Source organism: Gouania willdenowi, chromosome 21 (genome assembly GCF_900634775.1).
Source record: "Gouania willdenowi chromosome 21, fGouWil2.1, whole genome shotgun sequence".
NCBI classification, from domain to species: domain Eukaryota; kingdom Metazoa; phylum Chordata; class Actinopteri; order Blenniiformes; family Gobiesocidae; genus Gouania; species Gouania willdenowi.
Genome location: NC_041064.1, coordinates 31,884,883 through 31,905,717, shown reverse-complemented (window position 1 = coordinate 31,905,717; position 20,835 = coordinate 31,884,883). Strand labels below are relative to the sequence as shown.

Below are 20,835 nucleotides of genomic sequence, written 5' to 3'. Positions count from 1 at the left end.
AGTGACAGCCTGACGAATGTTTGCCAAAAAACCCCCAGAAGGAATGACTTTGAGGCTGTTTTAGTTGTCAAAGATGGACCAACAAAGAATAGTAAGCAAAGGCTGTGAACACTTTAGTACATGAGATCTCATAGATTTCTGTTTTTAATAATTTTACAAACTTAAAAAAATAAATAAATTCATGTAAATATGTACATAAGCATCTTGCATTCAGTTGAAAAAAAATCTGTTTTTTTCTGAACAAGTTTTTTTTTTTTTTTCCCCTGTTTTTCTGAGTATTTTTTCATTTTTTGTCATGATATTTTTTTTTGGAACATGCCAGATCTGTCCAACTCATCCTGGAGAAACGTCACTATGTCTCGCAGATCTAAATGGGCTTTCCTTCTGAACAACCGCAAAGTTCTCAGGTGCCTGATGCGTAAAGTTCATAGAATAATTGTAATGCCATCAATATTATGACTTTAAGAAAATAGAACTATCTCCCACTGTCTTAAAAATAAATGCATCTGTTGTTTCAAATGCCAAAAAATGCACAAAAAACAGAACAAAATGTGTCCTAAAATCATTAAAAAATTGCATGAAAAACTGAAAAAAATTACTCCAAAAAACAGAAGAAAAAAAAGGAAAAATAGCCCAAAAACAAACCAAATAAATGATTCAGAAAAAACTGATTTTTTTTTTCAAAGTGAAAGCAATATGCTTCTGTGAATATGAAATGTTGAAAAGAATGAATATATATATATATATATATTTTTTTTTCTGCATGCAAACTAAAATTAATCAGTGGCTAATTTTGACTAAATGTCAATGAATTGAAACAAAAACAAATTAAAATCTTGACAATGAAAGTAAGACAAGTTATTTAATTCTTATTTTTCGACTATTACTATTAGATTGTAATTTAAAGGGACTTTTTAACTTTGTACTCATTGGAAATGGCAAGAAATTAAAAAAAATCTTTACTTCTACATTTAAAAAACAAAACAAAAAACTAAAACAAAACTATTAATCAACAAAATAAAATTCCCCAAAACATGTACAAATGATCATGACCTCTGTACATGCAATTAAATCAAACATTACATTTTAATAATAAAAAAAACATTCTGATTTCAAGTTTTTACATTTATTTTACAAAAACCTTTTTAAAGTGGCTAACATGGAGATAAAGTTACAGGTTTAAAAACTTACTTAGGCTTAGAATAAAAACTTTACGTCTCGTTTCAGTGGTTCAACTCTTGATGTGATTGGCTCTCGGCAGAAATTTGAACGGATCATGCGTCATTGAAAGGGGGAGGGCTTAATAAATAGTTCTGGCTTATTTATTTAATAAATAGAAGGATTTATCAGAAGTTCCATGGCTGAAGAGAGTAATACTAATAAAATAAAAATCATATTCAAAACCTTACATTCCTAAAATTCTTTTTTGACTGAAGTCAGTCCTTTAGGTGGATTTATTACTGATAGACACTTTGTTTATAACAATAACATATTCATCATTGTGAAAACTTTAGAATTCATCATGTTCTTTGGTTTGGGTTAAAGCTCGTTTCTAAACCCTGACAATAAACGTTGACTTTTAATTTATCCCTGAATCCAGGTCATTAAAATATTCTGGTGGGTCTTTAAAAAGTTTATTTCACATAAAACACATTAAAACAAACTACTTTGAATCATCATGAATGGAGCTTAAATAAGCAGCTAAAACTCAGTCTTCCTGTAGTTTAGTGTCTGTGTCATTAGAGGGCGCTGTTTACTAGAATATTCTGTACCTGTTGTTATTCAGTAGTTTAAATTCTCCTCGTCTTGGTTAACGTGTTAAGATTAGTTTCACACCAACAACAAGAAGCACAAAAATTACAAAACTTTAGTTCTCGCAAACTTTCAGGACTTCTTTTCCCTGTAAAATAGTCAAATATCCAAAATGCTAAAAAGTTGGACTTTTCAGGTCATTCAGACTCGGAACGGTAACGTTTTCCTACATGGAAACTTTTGACGGTGTCTTTTAACAGACTTTGAATAAATGACCATTTGAGAAAAGTCAACCAAACTCGACATGAACTGAAGTTCGTTTGGATCGTTGACGACGTTCAGACTCTGAACGGGACTTTTTTCCGATACGAGAACTGCTCGACATTTTTTTAGGGATGGAATAACCTGCGTCTACATCAGACGGATTGTTCCTGTGACTCCTTCATAAACTGTAACAGACTGTAAATAACCATATTCTCATATCCGCCCGTTTCCGTGCGTGCTGCCGCGGCGCACAGCGTGAGACGCGGAGGAGGAGTAGTGCAGCTCTGCGTTAGTGAGGGTGGAGGAAGAGGAAGAGGAGGAGGATGAAGGTGTGAGTCCACAGGCCTCGCAGGCCAACGCTAACTGCCTCAGGGCGTCCAGGGAATCCATCTTGGCTCCACGCAGCAGATCAGTTTGACCCTGAGAGCAAAAAATAAAACCCATCAAAAACATCAAACCGCGCAGACATCTTTAACGTACAGACGCATCCATAAGAGATTACTTAGTTTTTTGTGCTATAACTGACAATTTTACCAAAATTTTGACTTTGAAAAAGTATCCCCGAAATATTTTAGCAACACCCTTTTCACAAAACAAATGATAAAGTAAATCTACTGTAGTATGCAAAAAAAACCAGAATGTAGATTCACAAAAAAAGAGAACAAATAGTGACAGAAAAAAAATTTATCAGTAATAGCAACATAAAAATAAACATATTTATGAAAAACAAAAAAGGGAATACGCTCAAAACATTTTAACATAGAACCATCAACTCATTCATGCCTGTTTCTTTTTTTTTTTTACAGTATTTATTTTTGGATTTAGCAAAATGTCAATTTGACAGTTTGTCTTTGCAGGGGCTATTTCATATTCCTCGCAATGACGTCTACATAGGTAAGGGATCAATCTTAAAGATCAGAAAGTATGCAAATACCAGTCAATGAGTTATCAGACTCATCTCTACGCTGCATCGCTATCCAACAGTTTTTATTTTGCTACTAATTTTGCTCAAAAATTGCAATGTAATTTACAGAAGATTCACAATTTAATGAAAGATAGCACTTTTTTAGGAATTTGCTAACTATTACAGCAATCACTTGACTGCCCTTATGTTTTGGTTAGCCCAGCACATAGCGGCTTTGGCGGAGCAGGAAGGAAAAGAGCTATTACTTGGTGGTACTTTCTAGTGATGCTTGAATCTTTTAAAAATGCAGTTTTTACCCTCAATTACAAAATGTATGTCGGGAAGTAGGTACTTACTGTTTATAGGCTGCAAGTATCTTTATTGTTTTTATTGAAAATTGTAATGAATAAATATGATGTTTAACATAAAGTCTGTGTAAAGCAGAAATAAATTTGTGTTATGAAACCTGAGTCATTCACCGCTGAGCCAAATTTGAAAGATGAAAAAAATCACAAGTATATAAAATTAGGTCTCAAAATCGTGGAAAAACAAGGACTCCGAATACACAATCGTGGTGCAAAAGTGCTAATTTCATGGAGAATGTGGCATCAGCAGATGCGTTTTATTCCCCCGAGTTCAAATACAATATGTGGTTTGTTTTTGGCTAGGAGCCGAATTGCACCCACTGGAGGTCAGGGTCAGGTTAATGCTAATGATGGCTCCGTCACGTAACGCGGCAATGATTTCTGACCCGCCCATTTAATCCTGAACACAGAAATTTGAAAAGCAGTTTATGAAACCAAGCTCCACAATTAAATTATAAATGGTTGAATGGCTTTTTACAGGTTTTCAGGAACACAAAATGTGTTTAGAAGAAAATGGCTGAATTTGCTTTACACAGACTTTAAAGTATTGTTCTTACTTTGTACAAGCAATGATGGCCAACAAGATAAAAAGTGCAGAATAATTCTGGGTGTTAATTCCACTACAGAAACTAAACGATCTCTAAACATCGGTATCGTTATAGGCCAAATGAGATGTAAAATATTGGCGTATTAGTCACCAATCCTACATCGTGTATCCCTAGTACCTTCAGCACGGTGATGTTCCAGGTGAAACTCTCCACGGCTTTGTTCAGCTTTCGTCCTTTTAATCCTTCCTTTTCTCCAAGCCGTGAGAGCTCCTCGTGGAAGTCCATCCCTACAAAAACAACATCGGCATTATTATTATTGTTGTTTTCATATATTATTGTATTTGGCAATTGAAAATTAATTAATATACTGTTCTCGTAGGAGTTCATATTATTTTTCTCCCACAACTCCTTTGTCGTGGAACTCCTCTTTGGCTATTATTGCGGCACAAATGACACGTATGTCAAGGTCAAGGTCATGTCAAGCGTAAAAAAACAAAATGTTCCATATCTCTACGAATATTTATTGTACAAGTTCGATTTATGAAAAGCTCATCTCAAGTGGAGTATTTTATTTAATTGGACGGAAGCTGTACGACCTATCAGTAAAAAGATCAGTAGGGGTCAAAGTTTGTGACGTCACATAAAAAACTATTATATATACAGTATATATATATACTTTTTTCCCTATAACTTGGCCGCTGGTACCATTGAACAACATTTCCTTTCAATGTGTGACCTTGGCCTTCAGTCAAGGTCATATAAAACAAACAACACTTTTTTCCCTATAACTTGGCCACACATTGAGATACAGTACTCAGACTGGTATCATAGAACAATATTTCTTTTCAATATGTGCCCTTGACCTTTGCTCAAGGACATATTTAAGGTCAGGGTCAGTGTTCTGTTCTTCCTGCATTATTACTTTCAATTGCATTAGTAAAACCAACAAATCCAGATACAGGTTGTTATTTTTGCCAATTTTCGATTAACAAATACGTACTTGCCTTGCGAATACAGGTCTCGCCTAGTTATTACCCACGCCAAAAGCAAGTGAAGAGCATTAAGGTTATGTTTTACCCTCCGTTTGTCTGTCTGTCAATCATAATGTTAGCAAAACAACTTGAAAAGTTATGAACAGATTTGGACAAGAACAGGTGATTACATTTTGGTGACGTTCTTGCTATCAAAAGAAAAAATAAAGAAATATATATATATCCCATTCATTTTCATATTCTTTTTCCGAGTTTACCATGTTACCGTGACCGGAGCGTGTTCGCTGAGATCTGTGCAGTCCGAGTGCTTTTCTAGTTATTGTTTCTTTAATTTTCTTTATATGCAGCTCCTTGCCTTTCTGATTTCCCCACGGGGATAAATAAAGTTTTTTTGAATATATAATTATATATCAAATTATGAATATAAATATCCAAAAATAAAATAACCAATATTCTCAAAGATAGAAATGTTTTTGCACCTTTTCATTAACATTTATTCTATTACAGGGTTTCAAAAAATCTTCTAATTTAAAACCAATAAATGAAACTACGGAACAGTTTAGATACTCAGATAGTACTGAATTCCACCAAAAACATATGTGGTCACTCTGTTAAAAAAAACTCATTTTAGCTGAATTTCTAACAAAAAACAACAACAATAGCAGTTTTATCTGCAAACTCACAGTAAATACCACAACACACAATTGAAACATTGGTTAGAAAGTAATACATTTGTGCTAATTCTACCTTCTCGCTGCACCTGAGCGATCTTCTCCTGCACACCGTCTGCATTCTCAATCAACTGTTTCTGTGCTGCCATCATCTGAAAAGAGGAATAATATACTGTTTGCTTGATTTATGTAAAATAAATCTACACTAGTGTTGCAACAATACAATTCTTTTTAAACTAATACAAAAACCAATCATTTTTCGATTCTAAAACCAAGAGCTGGGAAAAGAAACAATATCTACCCCCATTTTCTAGTCAATAAAAAATGTCTAATATATTTATTTTGTTAGTTCGGTTTATTATTCTAACAATATAACATGAATACACAGACGAGCTTCTGTGTGTTTACTGACCGTGTCATAGGCTGACAGCAGCTTCCTGGTGGTCTCTGATAGGCCGGCCTGGGGCTGCAGACAGGGGTACCCGTCCTTCAGCACCAATGAGGCCCCCATGGTCCCCTCAGGACTCTGCAGGCGGGGGGCCAGGCTCTGGATGCACTGCTTCAGTGTGGCCACAGGGGGGAGCCCACACTGCTCCTTGAAGCTGGCTATGGTGCTCTGAAAGTTCAAACACAACACATGGAATATCATCTTTTTAGGTGTGGGATAAGAACACTGGATAAAAACAGTCATTTTGTGCTGAATAGTCTTTTAGATACAGTACTGCAGATATGTGCAACTGGCAGCCCCAAAGTGAATGCACACATTTACTTAAAAATACAAAAAAAAAGCACATGAAACAACAAAAAAAACATGCAAAATGAGAGAAAAATATACAAAATGGGAACAAAAATGACTCTAGTATAGGGTGTGCATTGCCATGAATCTGACAATCCAATTCACGATTTGCTGTCACGATATAATATATCCCGATACTAAACAATACAATATATATCGAGATAGATTGCGATATCAATAATTACAAATTTCACCTTTACAAGTACAAATTAAAAACTTGCGAGAACAAGTAAATGGTAACTAATATAAAAAACAAGTGGTATGTTCATCAAACTGTCATTACGTTTTCAAAAAAGTTTAACTTTTGCTTCTACACCAGATTCTAAGTTCTTATTTTCTTAAAATAAAGTTACCACAAACATCTATAAAAGTGTCCAGTATTTTTTATGAAAATAAAGTCCAATCAACTTCCAATCTAAAAAGCATTGAGGGGTGAGGTAGTTTAACAAGGTCTGATGTGGTTCACTGACACCTAGTGACCGGACGTTTATGTACAACGCATATGTTGGCACAATCAAATATTTTTTTCCATTAAAAACATGATTAAAAAAAAAACGATTTGGACATTTTTTGGATCGATGTGATAATCGTGCGGTGAATTACTGCGATATGTCGACGAATCGATTTTTTCTTACACCCTTACTTCAATAACACATTACAAAAAAAACACAAACAAAAGTTAAAAACATACAAGTAAAGTAAAAACACACAAAACCCTATGTTCTTTCTTGTATTAATGCACAGATTTGTCATTACTGTAAATGCTGACCTGAATGTTAATCATGTGACCCTCAAATCAGACAATCACTTTTTTGTAGAGTACTGAAATTGTATTCTTTGCATTAAAGTGGTTTATTCACATGAATGAAGAGACTGCACTTCCTGTCTCACCTGGGCGTCCTCCCGCAGGTCTGCAGCCTCTCTGATTGGACCACTGGCCTGTTTAAAGGCCTCGTCCACAGCTTTGATGCTGGTGTTCCTCAGAGAGACGTAGTCCCTCCCTCTCCGTACCCTCCGCACTGACAGGCCGCGACGCTGAGCCTTCCCACCTCCTCTGCGGTTTGTGACGGTCACGTGCACCAGCAGGCCGGCGTGGGGTAAGGGATCTCCCGCCAGGCCCAGCAGGGGCACGTTACGGTAACCAGGCTGAAGGCACTCAAAGGCCACGCTGTACTGACCGATGAAGTCGTCTCCGATGTAGTCGTCGTCCAAAACCACGAAGCGGAGCAGAGCCAGCTCAGGCATGTTGACCTGAACACAACAAAAGCCATTAGATTTTAGATTAGATGTTTGATCTCAGATTAGTCCTTAGATTAGACTTTAGATCATAGATCAGTGATTAGATCTTAGATCAGTGATTAGATCTTAGATCAGTGATTAGATCTTAGATCAGACTTTAAATCTTAGATTGCTGTTAGATTTTAAGATTAGCGTTAGATCTTAGATTGGACTTTAGATCTTAGATCAGTCATTAGATCTTAGATCTGCTGTTAGATCTTAGATTTTGCCTTAGTCCTTAGATTAGACTTGAGATTTTAGATCGGCCGTCAGATCTCAAGATTGGACGTTAGATTTTAGATTAGTTTTAAATTTGACTTTAGATTTTAGATTGGACTTTAGATCTTGCATTAGTCGTTAGAGTTTAGTTCAGCCAATCTTACAGAAACACACGAAAGGTAAATGTGCATGATTGTTATGGTAACTTCTGAATGTAATGACGGCTAATGTCTAATTTTTTTAAATGCACCCCTTTGACCCTGCTTTGCCAGCATACGGCAGACTAAGGTAACCAAAACATATTCAACTTGTCAGTGGTATTTAGTTCCTTTGCGGTCTCAGTAGAACACATTTACAGTCTGCAATACATGGAACGCAAAGATTCACAGAGGAAAAACATCTTCCCGCTTCCTTTTCATTTGTAGACCCTGAGTGAACCTGCCACAATCTCCAGCAAATTCACAAAATCCTGTAAGAAACCTATTGAAAGCTGGAAGGAGATCTTCCAGCCTCACCTGAAACTCAAAGGTCTCGTCAAACAGAGGGTCATCCTGGTTCTGTGCAGCGGTTCGTGTTCGCTGCTCTGCGCAGTCTGCTGGAACGCCGTGAAGCTCCAGGACTACATAGGGATCGATGACCTCTCCTTTTGCTCCTGAACCCTGAGGTTTGGGCAGGTTGTGAGCACTGATGACCTGCAGGGGGCGCACAAACATTGACTTGCATTTGTACTGCATTATGCATGACTAAAGTCACTGAGATGGAGTGGGGAAACAAATAACACTAATATTTCAATATTTGGGTGACAGACTTTGAGTGTTGGTATATGAACTGTGTGGACTTTAGGACCTTGATGCGTAGCATTTGTGGCGGGACTCCTGGTACACAGCCTTGAGTGTGAGCACTGAAATACGACACCTCATCTCTCATCACGGTGGGTCGCAGGACGTAACCACACCCGCCATTCTGCATGAAGCGACCCCGGTGAAGGTCCAGCATGGCCCCAGGAGTCTGATGGTTCAGGGCCACCAGCTGGACCCCTCCCTTCCAGTACCCCTGAGGGTTTGGGTTGCTGGAGTCCAGTCGCACCGAGCTGGGTCGCACACGGGTCAGCGTGCGTTTGGTGAACGCCACCAAGTCCTCGGGATTCTCGTTGCTCAGCCGGCCAGCCTCACCCTCACCCAGCGAACATAGTGTCCAGTAAGGCAGCTCAGGGGGGTTGGGGGTCCCTGGGGAAGTCGGGGTGGTGGGAGGGGATGGGGGAGGACCAGGCCGGCAGCTTGCTCTTTGAGCATAAAAGCTGCGGCTGGCAGTGCGAGCGATGGCCACCAGGTCGGAAAGCTCTTTGTGCAGACAAAGCCTCCTCGGTTGGGGGGGGTGGGGGCACTACCAGAACAACGCCCAGCTCCTCCTCCCCAGGAATGGTCATCCTCCTCCCAGCCAGGGGGCCCCCACCCCCAATCTCCTCATCCTCCTCTGATACCTCTCCTTCGGAGCCATCTTGGTCTGGAGGAAGCTTCTTCCCAACGATGAGGATTCGACCCTTCAGCTGCTCAGGGGAGGGCAGCGTCGGTGTTCGGCCCCCGAGGCCGAACGTGTATAGCCGAGAGCCCAACACCTCCTTCAGGATCTTGGCCATGGTGCGTTGCTGGGCGGGGGAGCAGCGCTGACAAAGGTAGACTAGCAGAGGGCACTGTGAGGTCAGAAAGGCCAACTTGTTGATCGTCTCCAGAGCAGATTTAAAGCTGACTGGACCATGGGATGTGTTGTGATGGTGGTGGTGGTGGTTGTGTCGGGAAACATCCGGACAGTAGTCCACTCCCAACAGGGGCTCGCCCTCCGGACCATCGGTGACTCCCAGTTCCAAACACCGACAACCGGCCTGCAGTGCCCGGACCAATCCGCCCAGGTCGGCCCGGCCATGGACCTGATCATCCAGCAGGTAGGAGCGATACGAAGTACTAAGAGAGGAAAGAGAAACACTAATCATTCAAAAGGAATTTTAGTAAAATCAGAAAACCACTGAACTTTAAAGCTTTTTTAAAGCAGTATCTGTATGGCATCCAAAAGTTGTTCTCATCCTCTCCTGATGCAAGTGTGAACCAAAAAACTTGATCAAAGTGACATTTCTGATGTTTTCACGGACTGAAAGTTGTTGACAAAACAATGGTCGATGTTGATATTGTGGCTTTCACGAAAACACTGCAATATCGCAGAAATTGAAGTGATCACATATTACGGTAACCATGTTGAACAAAAATGACCAAATACAAGATCAAGCAAATCACTGTCATCTTCTATGATGAAGAAACACAAGAAATCACAGTGAGAATTAAGTAAGAACACTTGTTAAATAAACTTTTCCGCTTTAGCGCAGTCTTCGCCTTCTTCAACGGGACTCAAAACCCCACATTGCAATGAATGAGACTTTTCTGAAGTTCAAGGCACATAGCCAATTGTCTGCAACTCATTTGTTTATGGTGTAGACAACAAAAACTTTTGAGCAGAAACCTGTTGTAGTTGTGTAGAGGCTCTCGGACTGAATAATGTAGTAAGCTGGACCTCCTTGGTCGATCTGGCAAAGTAGTGTGGAGCTATCCGACATGATGTAGTAGTGTTGAGTTGTTTGACTGACTTGAGTAATAAGGTGTAACTCCCTGACTCACATGGTGTAGTCCAATGGATCTCTGTGACGTGATAGTAGTATGGATCACTCTGATCTGGTGCAGTACTATGGATCTCTCAAGACCTGGTGTAGTCCTATGGATTTTTGTAATCTGATAGTACTATGGATCTCTTTGACCTAGTGTAGTCCTATGGATCTCTCATACCTGGTGTAGTACTATAGACCTCTCTGACCTGGTAGTACTTTGGATCTCTGTGAACTGGTGAAGTACCATGGACCTCTCTGACCCGGTGTAGTAAGTGGGAACTCTAACCTGATGTAGTAGTGCGACAGCGGCTGGTTCATGTCCTGACACACTCCCTGATGTTCAGGATCCATCAGCGAGCACTCGTTGGACTGCAGGTATCTGGTGAAGCCGTCCAGGCCCAGCATTCCTCGCTCTCGGCCTGCGGCCGACGGCTCGAAGCGCCGTAGCAGCTCCAGGCAGCCGTCGGCAGTGGCCAGAGGCAGGCCCTGCTCCGTCTCCAGGAAGAGACGCAGGTCCTGGGCGTCAAGGCACTCATGGTCTTTGGAGAGCTGCACCAGCAAAAAGTAGACATCCGGCCGGGTGCAGAGCACGCAGAAGGCCTCCCTAAACTCCTCCAGTGTCACATGGGACGTCAGCTTCTCCTTACTGCGCTGAACTTCCTTAAAACGCAGACGAACCTGGACAAGTAACAAAAAAGACCTTGAAGCCGAGCACATGATCCGCAGACACATTTTCAGTGGCAGGTGGGTTTATGTCTGGGCCCAATGCTGCAGAGTTCTGATTCTGCACAATTAAAAGGTTCTATAGTTTCCATATTATAAGTCTCTACTTTTGATGATGTTCATAGAAAACATTTTAACACATTTAACGAGTGGAAGGCAGCAGTGGCTGAACCAGTTCGGCCGAACAGAAACACAAACAGAACATGAAGGTAAGTGACTCAATGTTGGCACTGTTTTATAGATTTTTCCTTCTGTAAAACAATAATAAAATACACTCATACTGACTGGGTTCTGGGTTAGTTTAAAGCTTTGAAATGCTCAGTTTGAATGCAAACCAAGACAAATCAAAGCAGCCTAACATTGGAGAATATAGATAATAGCCAAGAACAACTTAACTGTCAATTTATACAAGAAAATCATACATGTTGTGTCAGGCGACTGATATACAGGTGCGACTTATAGTCTGGACACAAGATGGTTTAAGTTTAAGTCGGTGGAGACACATTTTTTTTTGTCAGATGAAAACTGTTGGTCTCAGAGATGAATACATTGAATACAATTTGCTCAAAAAAAGATGTAAAAGGTTGAAAATTCTGCTCGGAAGTTTGTTTTCATCTCCACTGCAAACACTCTCCCGTTGACATTGTCTGAAAAGTTTTGTGCATTGCATTGTGGGATGTGGAGTCCAATGAAAGATGCATTGTGTTTTTACTTAATTCTTTCTGATTCTTTGTGTTTGTTCTCCATACAAAGAGGACAGTGATCACCCTGACTCCATATTTGTTTTAGTTTGTTGATATCACCTCACTCCGTGAGACATTCAATGTTGGCCAGATTCAGATCGTTCTGTTTAATCCCTAAAATAAACATCCAGCATTGTTTTGCCACAACTTTCAGTTTTTGAAAACACAAGACATGTGTTGGCAAGTCACTTTGGCAGAGTTTTTTTTGGGGGCAAACATGAGAAAAAATGAAGTACAAACAACTCTATTCTACAGGACACCACATCCCACAATGCAATGTGCAAACATTTTCAGACAATGTTAGGATAAGCATATGTTGCTAATTTAGGGATTTGTTGATAAAAGATACTTTGAGCAAAGTTTTTGTCTAGGTTCAGTCATTGAAGTTACTTATTTAGTTAATTCAGTGATATTTATTTCATTCAAAGGAGCAGTTTAGAAACAGGTTTAAGACACTGCTGAACAGAAACCTCATACTGAAATGTTTGCTCCTTACTTTGCCCTCCTTGATGCCTGGACACAGTTTACAGATGGTGCTGACGGCCACGTTCTCTGTCACAATGCCGTATCCGTCCTCGTCCACCTTAGAGAACTCCTCCGTCAGCCACTCGCTCCTCATCCTGCTGCCCACACTGCCCTCCATGGTCAGCCCTCCTCCTTCACTCAGTCCTCCTCCTCCTCCACCTCCACCGAGCAACGACGGGTGAGCGAGCAGGTAGCGCAGCCCCGTCACCCAGATGTTAGCCACATCTGCCGACAGCGCCACCAGGTCTAAGGACTGAGAGCAGGGAGAAGGCTGTGTTATAATATTCAAAACATCAGCCCTATATTCAGAGGTGAAAGTAATGGATTACAAGAAAGGGTACTCACGTTACTGTAATTGAGTTGCTTTTTAGGGTACTTGAACTTTTTATATTTCTAAATCAGTACTTTGACTTGTACTTAAGTGCATTTTAAAAGAAGTAAAGTAATTCGTTACATTTCTACACCCAAACGTTACTGAGTAAATTATATTTTTTTGTTTTAAAATGATCAACGGACATTGTGAAACTACAAAAATTAAATGACCAGACAACAATCAAATGCCGACCAATCAGATTAAACGTAATGCATGACACCAAAACAGCATTGAATGCAGGTTATTTTCTAAATTTTAGAGATAATTTAGCTATACTTAAAGCCTGAGAATTGTTTTTATTTTGAATTTAATTGATTGGTGTTATTTTATTAAAAAATAAAAAATAAATACAAATTTTGACTAACCTTTTATTTTCTACAGATGCCTTTGTAGAAAATAAAATAGGTTCCAGTTGTGCAAGATTTGGTCTCTTCCTTTTTAAGTTTATACATGAGATGTTTACTGTATGCAAGGAAACAGTGGCAAGATTTATTACCAAGTATAAACATGGAGGGCTGAAAGTAACTAGTAACTTTTACTTTGAGTACTATTTAATTGAGCTACTTTTTACTTGTACTTGAGTATATTATGTATGACTTACTTGTACTGGTACTTGAGTACATCTACTTGAGTAGGGTACATCAGTACTTTTTACACCTCTGCCTATATTACGTGGTGATGTTATTAGCACTAATATTAGCACAATATATGATACATGTCGACATCAGGTTTCCTGCTGATAATGATTAACTCATAAAATAATGCCTGGACCTGAAGTTTAGTACAGAATCTTAAAATAAGTGTTGAACAGCATCAGAAAAAAATTAAATATTAAACAGCACACTTTAAAAGTGATCTGATTTTTTTAAATTTTTATTTTAAGCATGTAACAATAATATTTTTTTACGATTTGTTTATGTTATGTAACACACAAACAAAGTAGAGAATAGAACTAGAGAATAACTTAAAAAGGTCTCCAATCATGACATTTATATATCTCATTAAAAACACAGACCCTTTAACTTGTCCTGAAGCACTATTTTTCACTGAACTATTGTAGACAACCTTGTTTACTAATGGTATTATGAAAAGACCAACTTTTCTTCATCTAAAGACCAACTACGGTACTCACACTAACTAAACATCCTGTGACTGGTTACTGACAGAAGTGTCTCACTCAACTCATTAGTTTTTAGCTGTCTGTGTGAAAACAAAGTGATAAGTTTAACTCTAAATGAGTATAACACTACAATAAATTTGCTGCTTTTTGAAAGATCCAGTAGTTTGATGTCCAGGAAGAACCACCAGACTTTGGTCAACTGAAGGATGCTCTGCCAGAGTAGACAGTGATACTTTCAAAGTAACACCATTCACAACCTTAAAGTATTCCTGTAGTTAATTTTAATTGGAAGCTCTATTAAAAGGTGAAATGTAATAGTAGAGGTTTAGTCTGGTTTTCTTTAAAAGTGTCTTTTGAGAAGCCAGGAGCAGCCTCGACACTACCACAGACCATCTGATCAACAGCACCATCTCTATAAGGATTGGCAGGGGAGCGGGCAGCAGCCAAGACAAACACAGGCGCATTCTTACCTTTATTTAGTTAAACTTAAAAGACGTTATTGAGGCTAAAGTGCAGTTTGAAATCAGTCAGACTTGATTATTCTCAGGATTTAAAAAAACAAAAGTGTAACCTCTATATCTGTAACAGAGCTACCATTAATAAAAACAACAACAATAATAATAATAATAATAATAATAATAATAATAATAATAATAATAATAATAATAATAATAATAATAATAATAATAGGAAATTTTTTAAAAAAAGATATGAAACTGGAAGAAATATATATTTAAAGATCCAGTATGATGCTATCTCAATTTGTTCTAAGAACCCCAACAACATAGTATTTGAGGTTTATTTTCCCAAACTCACCTGTTTTCTGGAGTTTTAACCCTCTGAAAAGTCACTTTCATGGCGCTTCTAAAAACAGGCTGTTTTGGGGCCTTCATGCATATGCATGAGTGGGCGTGTCTGTAGACACTGAGAGGGTGATCGCCATAGTGATTTTCTTTTGCTATCCACACACTTGTTATTGTTTTCAGCCAAAAAAACATGAATAAAGGATATCTTACCTCATTTTAAAAACTGCACATTACAGTAAAGCACATGGCTAATTAAGCGGCTATTGTGATTTTGAGTCAGACAAACACTGCTCCAGGGTGTGTGTGCAGCAGCAGGAGCAGCGGAGTCAGTCAGCTGTTTCAAACACTCACCGGGGTGTTAAGCTGCCAAGTTGCTCTCTTGTCATCGTCACATCTCCTAACCACAAGAATAGTGCATTTAACTCATTCACTGCCAGCCATTTTCAGAGCAGCCAACCCCATATTGCCAAGCGTTTCAGATGACGATCTGAAAGCTGAAACCAGATTCTGAAAGATTGAAATCTCTACTTTCATAAGAACTTTGTTTTTGTTGTGTTTGTTTTAGCTTGTTTCATTCTTCCATAATCAGCAGTTGAAGAGAGGCAAGTTTCACACAAATCGCAAGTTTGTGACAAAAAACCGAAAAAAAACCTGTCAGTGACATTGAAGCAATTTTTTGTGTGTTAGTGACACCTCAACATTGGTTTCCTTCGATAAAACTACAAAAGCAACATATTTTGCTATCTGGGTCAGAAGTGAATGGTTTGCTTACTGTATTTTGGCCTTCCTCCAAGTCTCTCTCCTCATCATTCTCCACACACGCAACTTCCTCCTCCTCCCAGACATGCCCAGTGTCACCAATTGCCCCGTTTTTTTTTATTGTTTTCTCTCACCATCGCGACACTCAATAGTTCACTTAGTTCCACACATGCTCTGGTCGAGTGTGCGCTGCTGTGAGCTGCTGTGAACTTCAGCATCAACTCTCATAGCACCATTTTCTGTCTTGTAAACTGTTTTCCTCTCCCTCTGAGCTCTGCCCATCACGGGTGATCTCTCATCCGCTGCTGCCACCTACATGTCGCCAGTTGGTCACTATATCATGGTACAAGCTTGATATTCACAAGAGAGTTTCGTCACACGGTCTCCTAGCAACCCCAGCCGAAAAACACAATTGACCGTCTTTAGACGTCTTTGGCAGTCAATGAGTTAAGGTGATAATCATTTGTTTTGTCCAACCGCTGTGTCACATTGGGTCACAGAAACGTCAGATCATGTCAAATGCGATACAATGCAATATAACGGCTACTAAAAGTGGAACCATGAGAGCTCATGCTGCCCTTCGGATTATCTATATGATTCTCTATATACTGGATTATCTATATATTGAACGTAAATATAGTATCTGTGGATACAGGGACTATTGGTTAAGGGAGGAGGCTTGTAATGGTAGGCTCATTGTTTCTAATCTCCCTGGTCCATCACTGTGGGATGTTGATCAGTCCCTTATATTAACCCTAACTGCTCCCTGGGTGCTACACCGTGGCTGCCCACTGCTCCTCAGGGAGGAGTTAAATGTACAGAACGCATTTTGTGTATGTAGCTTTACACATATGACAACAAAGTATAATGTATATTCTATATTAAACCACAGTGTTTGTTTTACCTGGGAGGTATTTTGAGAGGGAGGAGCTCACATTCTTATAAGGTAGAAGGAGGCAGGACTGTCAGGAGGAGGAGTTTCTGTGTTGTGACATCACAACGCGAGAAAAATCCAACTCGCCCATTTGGATTTAACTTTTTACAAAATGTGAAATAACGAGAGGAAGGAAACAGAACTTTTCAACTTAGGCCCTCTGAATGAGACTAAAGGAATGTATATCACTGTAGCAAAACAGCAATGTGATTTTTTCATAATACTGCCCCTTTAAATACAAAATAACTCAATTAAATAATGAAGACATGAATCATCACATTTATTAGGAAACTAATAGATACACACTGACTGTTAGTTATGACACAATCAGTGTGTACATTTGCTTTGTGTGTCTCTCTGTGAACACGTTGTGTGTGTGTGTACCTGGTAGTCGTCCCCATGGATAATGGAGAATGAAGCCTCCTCAGCCAGCTGTTCACACAGAGGTCCGTTATGGAGGAACGTCTCTGTGCTCTTGCCCGTGCGGACCTCTCTGATGGTGGACACATCCAGCCGTGCTCGCTCCCCATCCTTCTTAGATGGTTCCCAGTGTAAGCAGCTCAGGTCCTGGTCCAGAGTGTAGAAGCGACAGTAAAGTCTTGAGCTGGGGCGGATCTTCTTCAGCTCACAGCCTCCCTGCATGAAGGCCAGGCAGTCGGCAGCACTGCTCACCTGTAGCGCACACAGTTTATTACGGTTTTTTATGGTTATAGCATTTATTGTATCTAAAAAAATATATATATATATATTAAATGTTGCAACAAACAATAAGTCATGACAAAAACAAAAACAATATAAATGATACACAGACATAGTACAGTTCAATGAGACAGTAGATGAGGAGTGGATATTTACAAATGTATGTGTGTGTGTAACCCGGTGCCCAGACAAACATAGGGGCCCATCCAGAACCTAATTGCACCGGGGTTGGGGGATCGTGGGATCCAGCTGCTCCTTGTTTCCTAATCTTTTGTTTATTTATTTTTTATTTATCTATTTTCTCTTTTCGCCCTTTTTTTTTCTTTTGTACTTCCCTGTCCATGTGCCTTAGGCTGCCTTCAGACTTATTTAGGGAAAGACTAGCCCAGCGCCGTTTAAACCCCCACATGGATGCAGCTACCAGATCTGATAGGGAAGAAGCCTGCCCTCCATGTTTATGATGAACCCAGACCAAGAAATGCCCAAGATTTAATCGTGAGAGGTCAGCCAAGCCCCTCCTATCTATCTATCTATCTATCTATCTATCTATCTATCTATAGACCTATCTATCTACAGACCTATCCATCTATAGACCTATCTATCTATAGACCTATCCATCTATAGACCTATCCATCTATCTATCTATCTATCTACAGACCTATCCATCTATCTATCTATCTATCTATCTACAGACCTATCCATCTATCTGTCTATCTACAGACCTATCTGTCTGTCTATCTACCTATGTGTCTGTCTGTCTATCTATCTATCTGTCTGTCTATCTATCTATCTATCTATCGACCTATCTATCTATCTATCTATCTATCTATCTATAGACCTCTCTATATATCTATCTATCCATCTATCTATCGACCTATCTATCTATCGACCTCTCTATCTATCCATCTATCTATAGACCTCTCTAGCTATCCATCTATCTATAGACCAATCCATCTATCTATCATTTATCTATCTATAGACCTATCTATCTATATATCTATTGACCTATCTCTCGAGCTATCTATCTATCTATAGACCTATCTAGCTATCTATCTATAGACCTATCCATCTAGCTACAGACCTATCCATCTATCTACAGACCAATCCATCTATCTACAGACCTATCTATCTATAGACATATCCATCTATCTACAGGCCTATCAATCTATCTATAGACCTATCCATCTATCTACAGACCTACCAATCTATCTATAGATCTATCCATCTATTCAATTAAATGCAATTCAATTCAACTTTATTTATTTAGTGCAAAATACAACAAAGTAATCTCAAAGCATTGAACAAAATATAAAGTCCATAGTAAAAAAGAAGAAAGAACCCAACAAGATCCACATGAACAAGCATTTAGTGACAGTGGGAAGAAATCTCCAGCGGAACCATCTATCTATCTATCTATAGACCTCTCTATCCATCTATCTACAGACCTATCCATCTATCTATCTACAGACCTATCCATCTATCTATCTACAGACCTATCCATCTATCTCTCTCTCTCTCTCTCTCTCTCTCTCTCTCTCTCTCTCTCTATCTATCTATCATCTATCCATCTATCCATCAATCCATCTATCTATCCATCTATCTAGAGACCTATCCATCTATCTACAGACCTATCCATCTATCTATAGACCTATCCATCTATCTATAGACCTATCCATCTATCTATCCATCAATCTATCTACAGACCTATCCATCTATCTATTGACCTATCCATCTGTCTATAGACCTATCCATCTATCTACAGACCTATCCATCTATCTATCGACAGACCTATCCATCTATCTATCTACAGACCAATCATCTATCTATCTACAGACCTATCCATCTATCTATTGACCTATCCATCTGTCTATAGACCTATCCATCTATCTACAGACCGATCCATCTATCTATCTACAGACCAATCATCTATCTATCTACAGACCAATCTATCTATCTATCTACACACCTATCCATCTATCTATCTACAGACCTATCCATCTATATATCCATCTACAGACCAATCCATCTATCTACCGACCTATCCATCTATCTACACACCTATCCATCTATCTACAGACCTATCCATCTATCTACCGACCTATCCATCTATCTATCTATCTATATACCTATTCATCTATCTACAGACCTACCGATCTATCTATCCATCTATCTATCTATCTACATTTCTATCTATAGACCTACCAATGTATCTATATACTTATCTATCTATAGACCTACCAATCTATCTATAGACATATCTATCTATCTATCTATAGACATATCTATCTATCTATCTATAGACCTATCCATCTATCTATTGACCTCTCTATCTATATCTATATTTTACTACATACTTATCCATCATCTTAATACAGTGTGAATTAATGATAAATTGTATCAGTTTGGTACTGTATCAAACATATATATATCAAACTGAAGCTTTGAAGCTAAACTTCAAACAAGTCCAGTTTATTTTGTCTTCTATAAATAAAGTGACCAGGACAACAGTTCATAAACCCCACAAAGGCTTTTTATCAGACAGGAACACTGTGAACTCTGCTTTAGTCAGAGGTGAGAACTCATCCTACCTTCTTCTCTGATGGCATGCTGCTGAAGGAAACCGTCTTCTTCCTGCCTCCTCCTAGCTTGTGCATCGAAGGATCCTGGAAAACAAAGAGTAGACATTAAATACACAACTCCATAAAGCAGTGGTTCTCACACATTTTGGCTCTAGAACCTCTCTCTTACTTTTTACTCATGAAAGTACCCCTTTATGTCCGGCTGTTACATTTTGCTGAGAATAATATGAAAAAACAACTATAGAGCATAATGATGTAATGAATAAATGATAAAACATATCTTAAATAATCTCATTTTGTAAATAAATGGAATGAAACAGTATTTAGTGTCTCCTGAATAGATTTATTTCCACAGCTTTTGATTATTTCCACAGTCATCTCGCTCCTGTTGTGGGACCAAGACAGTCCCTTGTATTTTAAGTTCATGTTCTCATCGAAATAACTTATATCATCATTTTGTGTGTTTGTGTATTTTGTTGTTTGTCTGTTCTTTTTATTATTCAGTATATTTTTCTCTCATTTTGTGTGTTTTTGTTGTTGTTTTTGTGAGTTGTTGGTATTATTTAAAATATTCTCTTCGTGTGTGTGTTTTTGGTGTTGTTTAGTTGTTTCTTATGTTGTTTTGTATGTTTTTCGTTATCTTTGTGTTGTTTGTAATGATCTTGTCTGTTTTTCTCTCATTTAGTGTGTCTTTTGTTGTCCTTTTGTTGCATGTTGCTGGAGGGTATTTCATTAAACCCAGCTCAGGGTTAAGTCCAGGTTTAATCTGAGAGTCCTGCTCCATTAAACCAGGCTCTAACTGGAACGGCGGTTTCATCAACGAGAAAACACCTTAGTTACCATAGTAACAGAGTCCGTGGGTCAAACCTGCTCCTGACCAGGTTTAAGCAGCAGGCTTGGCTTAAGCTGCAGACGCACTCTCATGAAACCATGTCATCATTATTAAAGAAGTCATTTAGTGATGCTTTAAAACACTCAATAAAGATCTACAAAAGGAAAAAGAAGTCAAAAAGACTTTTTTTTTTAAACACAGCTTTAATACGGCATTTTAAAAGGAAATTGAACATAATGATATAATTAAAAGGAAAGTGGCATTAGTTATTATTTTAGCAATAGGAACAAGTGCGCGCGTGTG

At 38.7% G+C, this 20,835-nt stretch overlaps 1 protein-coding gene across 1 annotated transcript in view; it reads right to left on the bottom strand.

Annotated features, from left to right (window-relative positions):
- Nucleotides 1-1,110: 1,110 nt before the first annotated feature.
- Nucleotides 1,111-20,835, bottom strand: part of LOC114455466 (inactive phospholipase C-like protein 1) — a 103,239-nt gene continuing 83,514 nt past the window's right edge. Inside the window, 12 exon segments of the mRNA XM_028436724.1 lie at nt 1,111-2,436; nt 4,011-4,120; nt 5,573-5,648; nt 5,909-6,112; nt 7,184-7,543; nt 8,305-8,481; nt 8,636-9,163; nt 9,165-9,747; nt 10,726-11,117; nt 12,402-12,683; nt 16,807-17,094; nt 19,710-19,784. Coding sequence (XP_028292525.1) covers nt 2,230-2,436; nt 4,011-4,120; nt 5,573-5,648; nt 5,909-6,112; nt 7,184-7,543; nt 8,305-8,481; nt 8,636-9,163; nt 9,165-9,747; nt 10,726-11,117; nt 12,402-12,683; nt 16,807-17,094; nt 19,710-19,784 — 3,282 coding nt within the window. The 3' untranslated portion in view covers nt 1,111-2,229.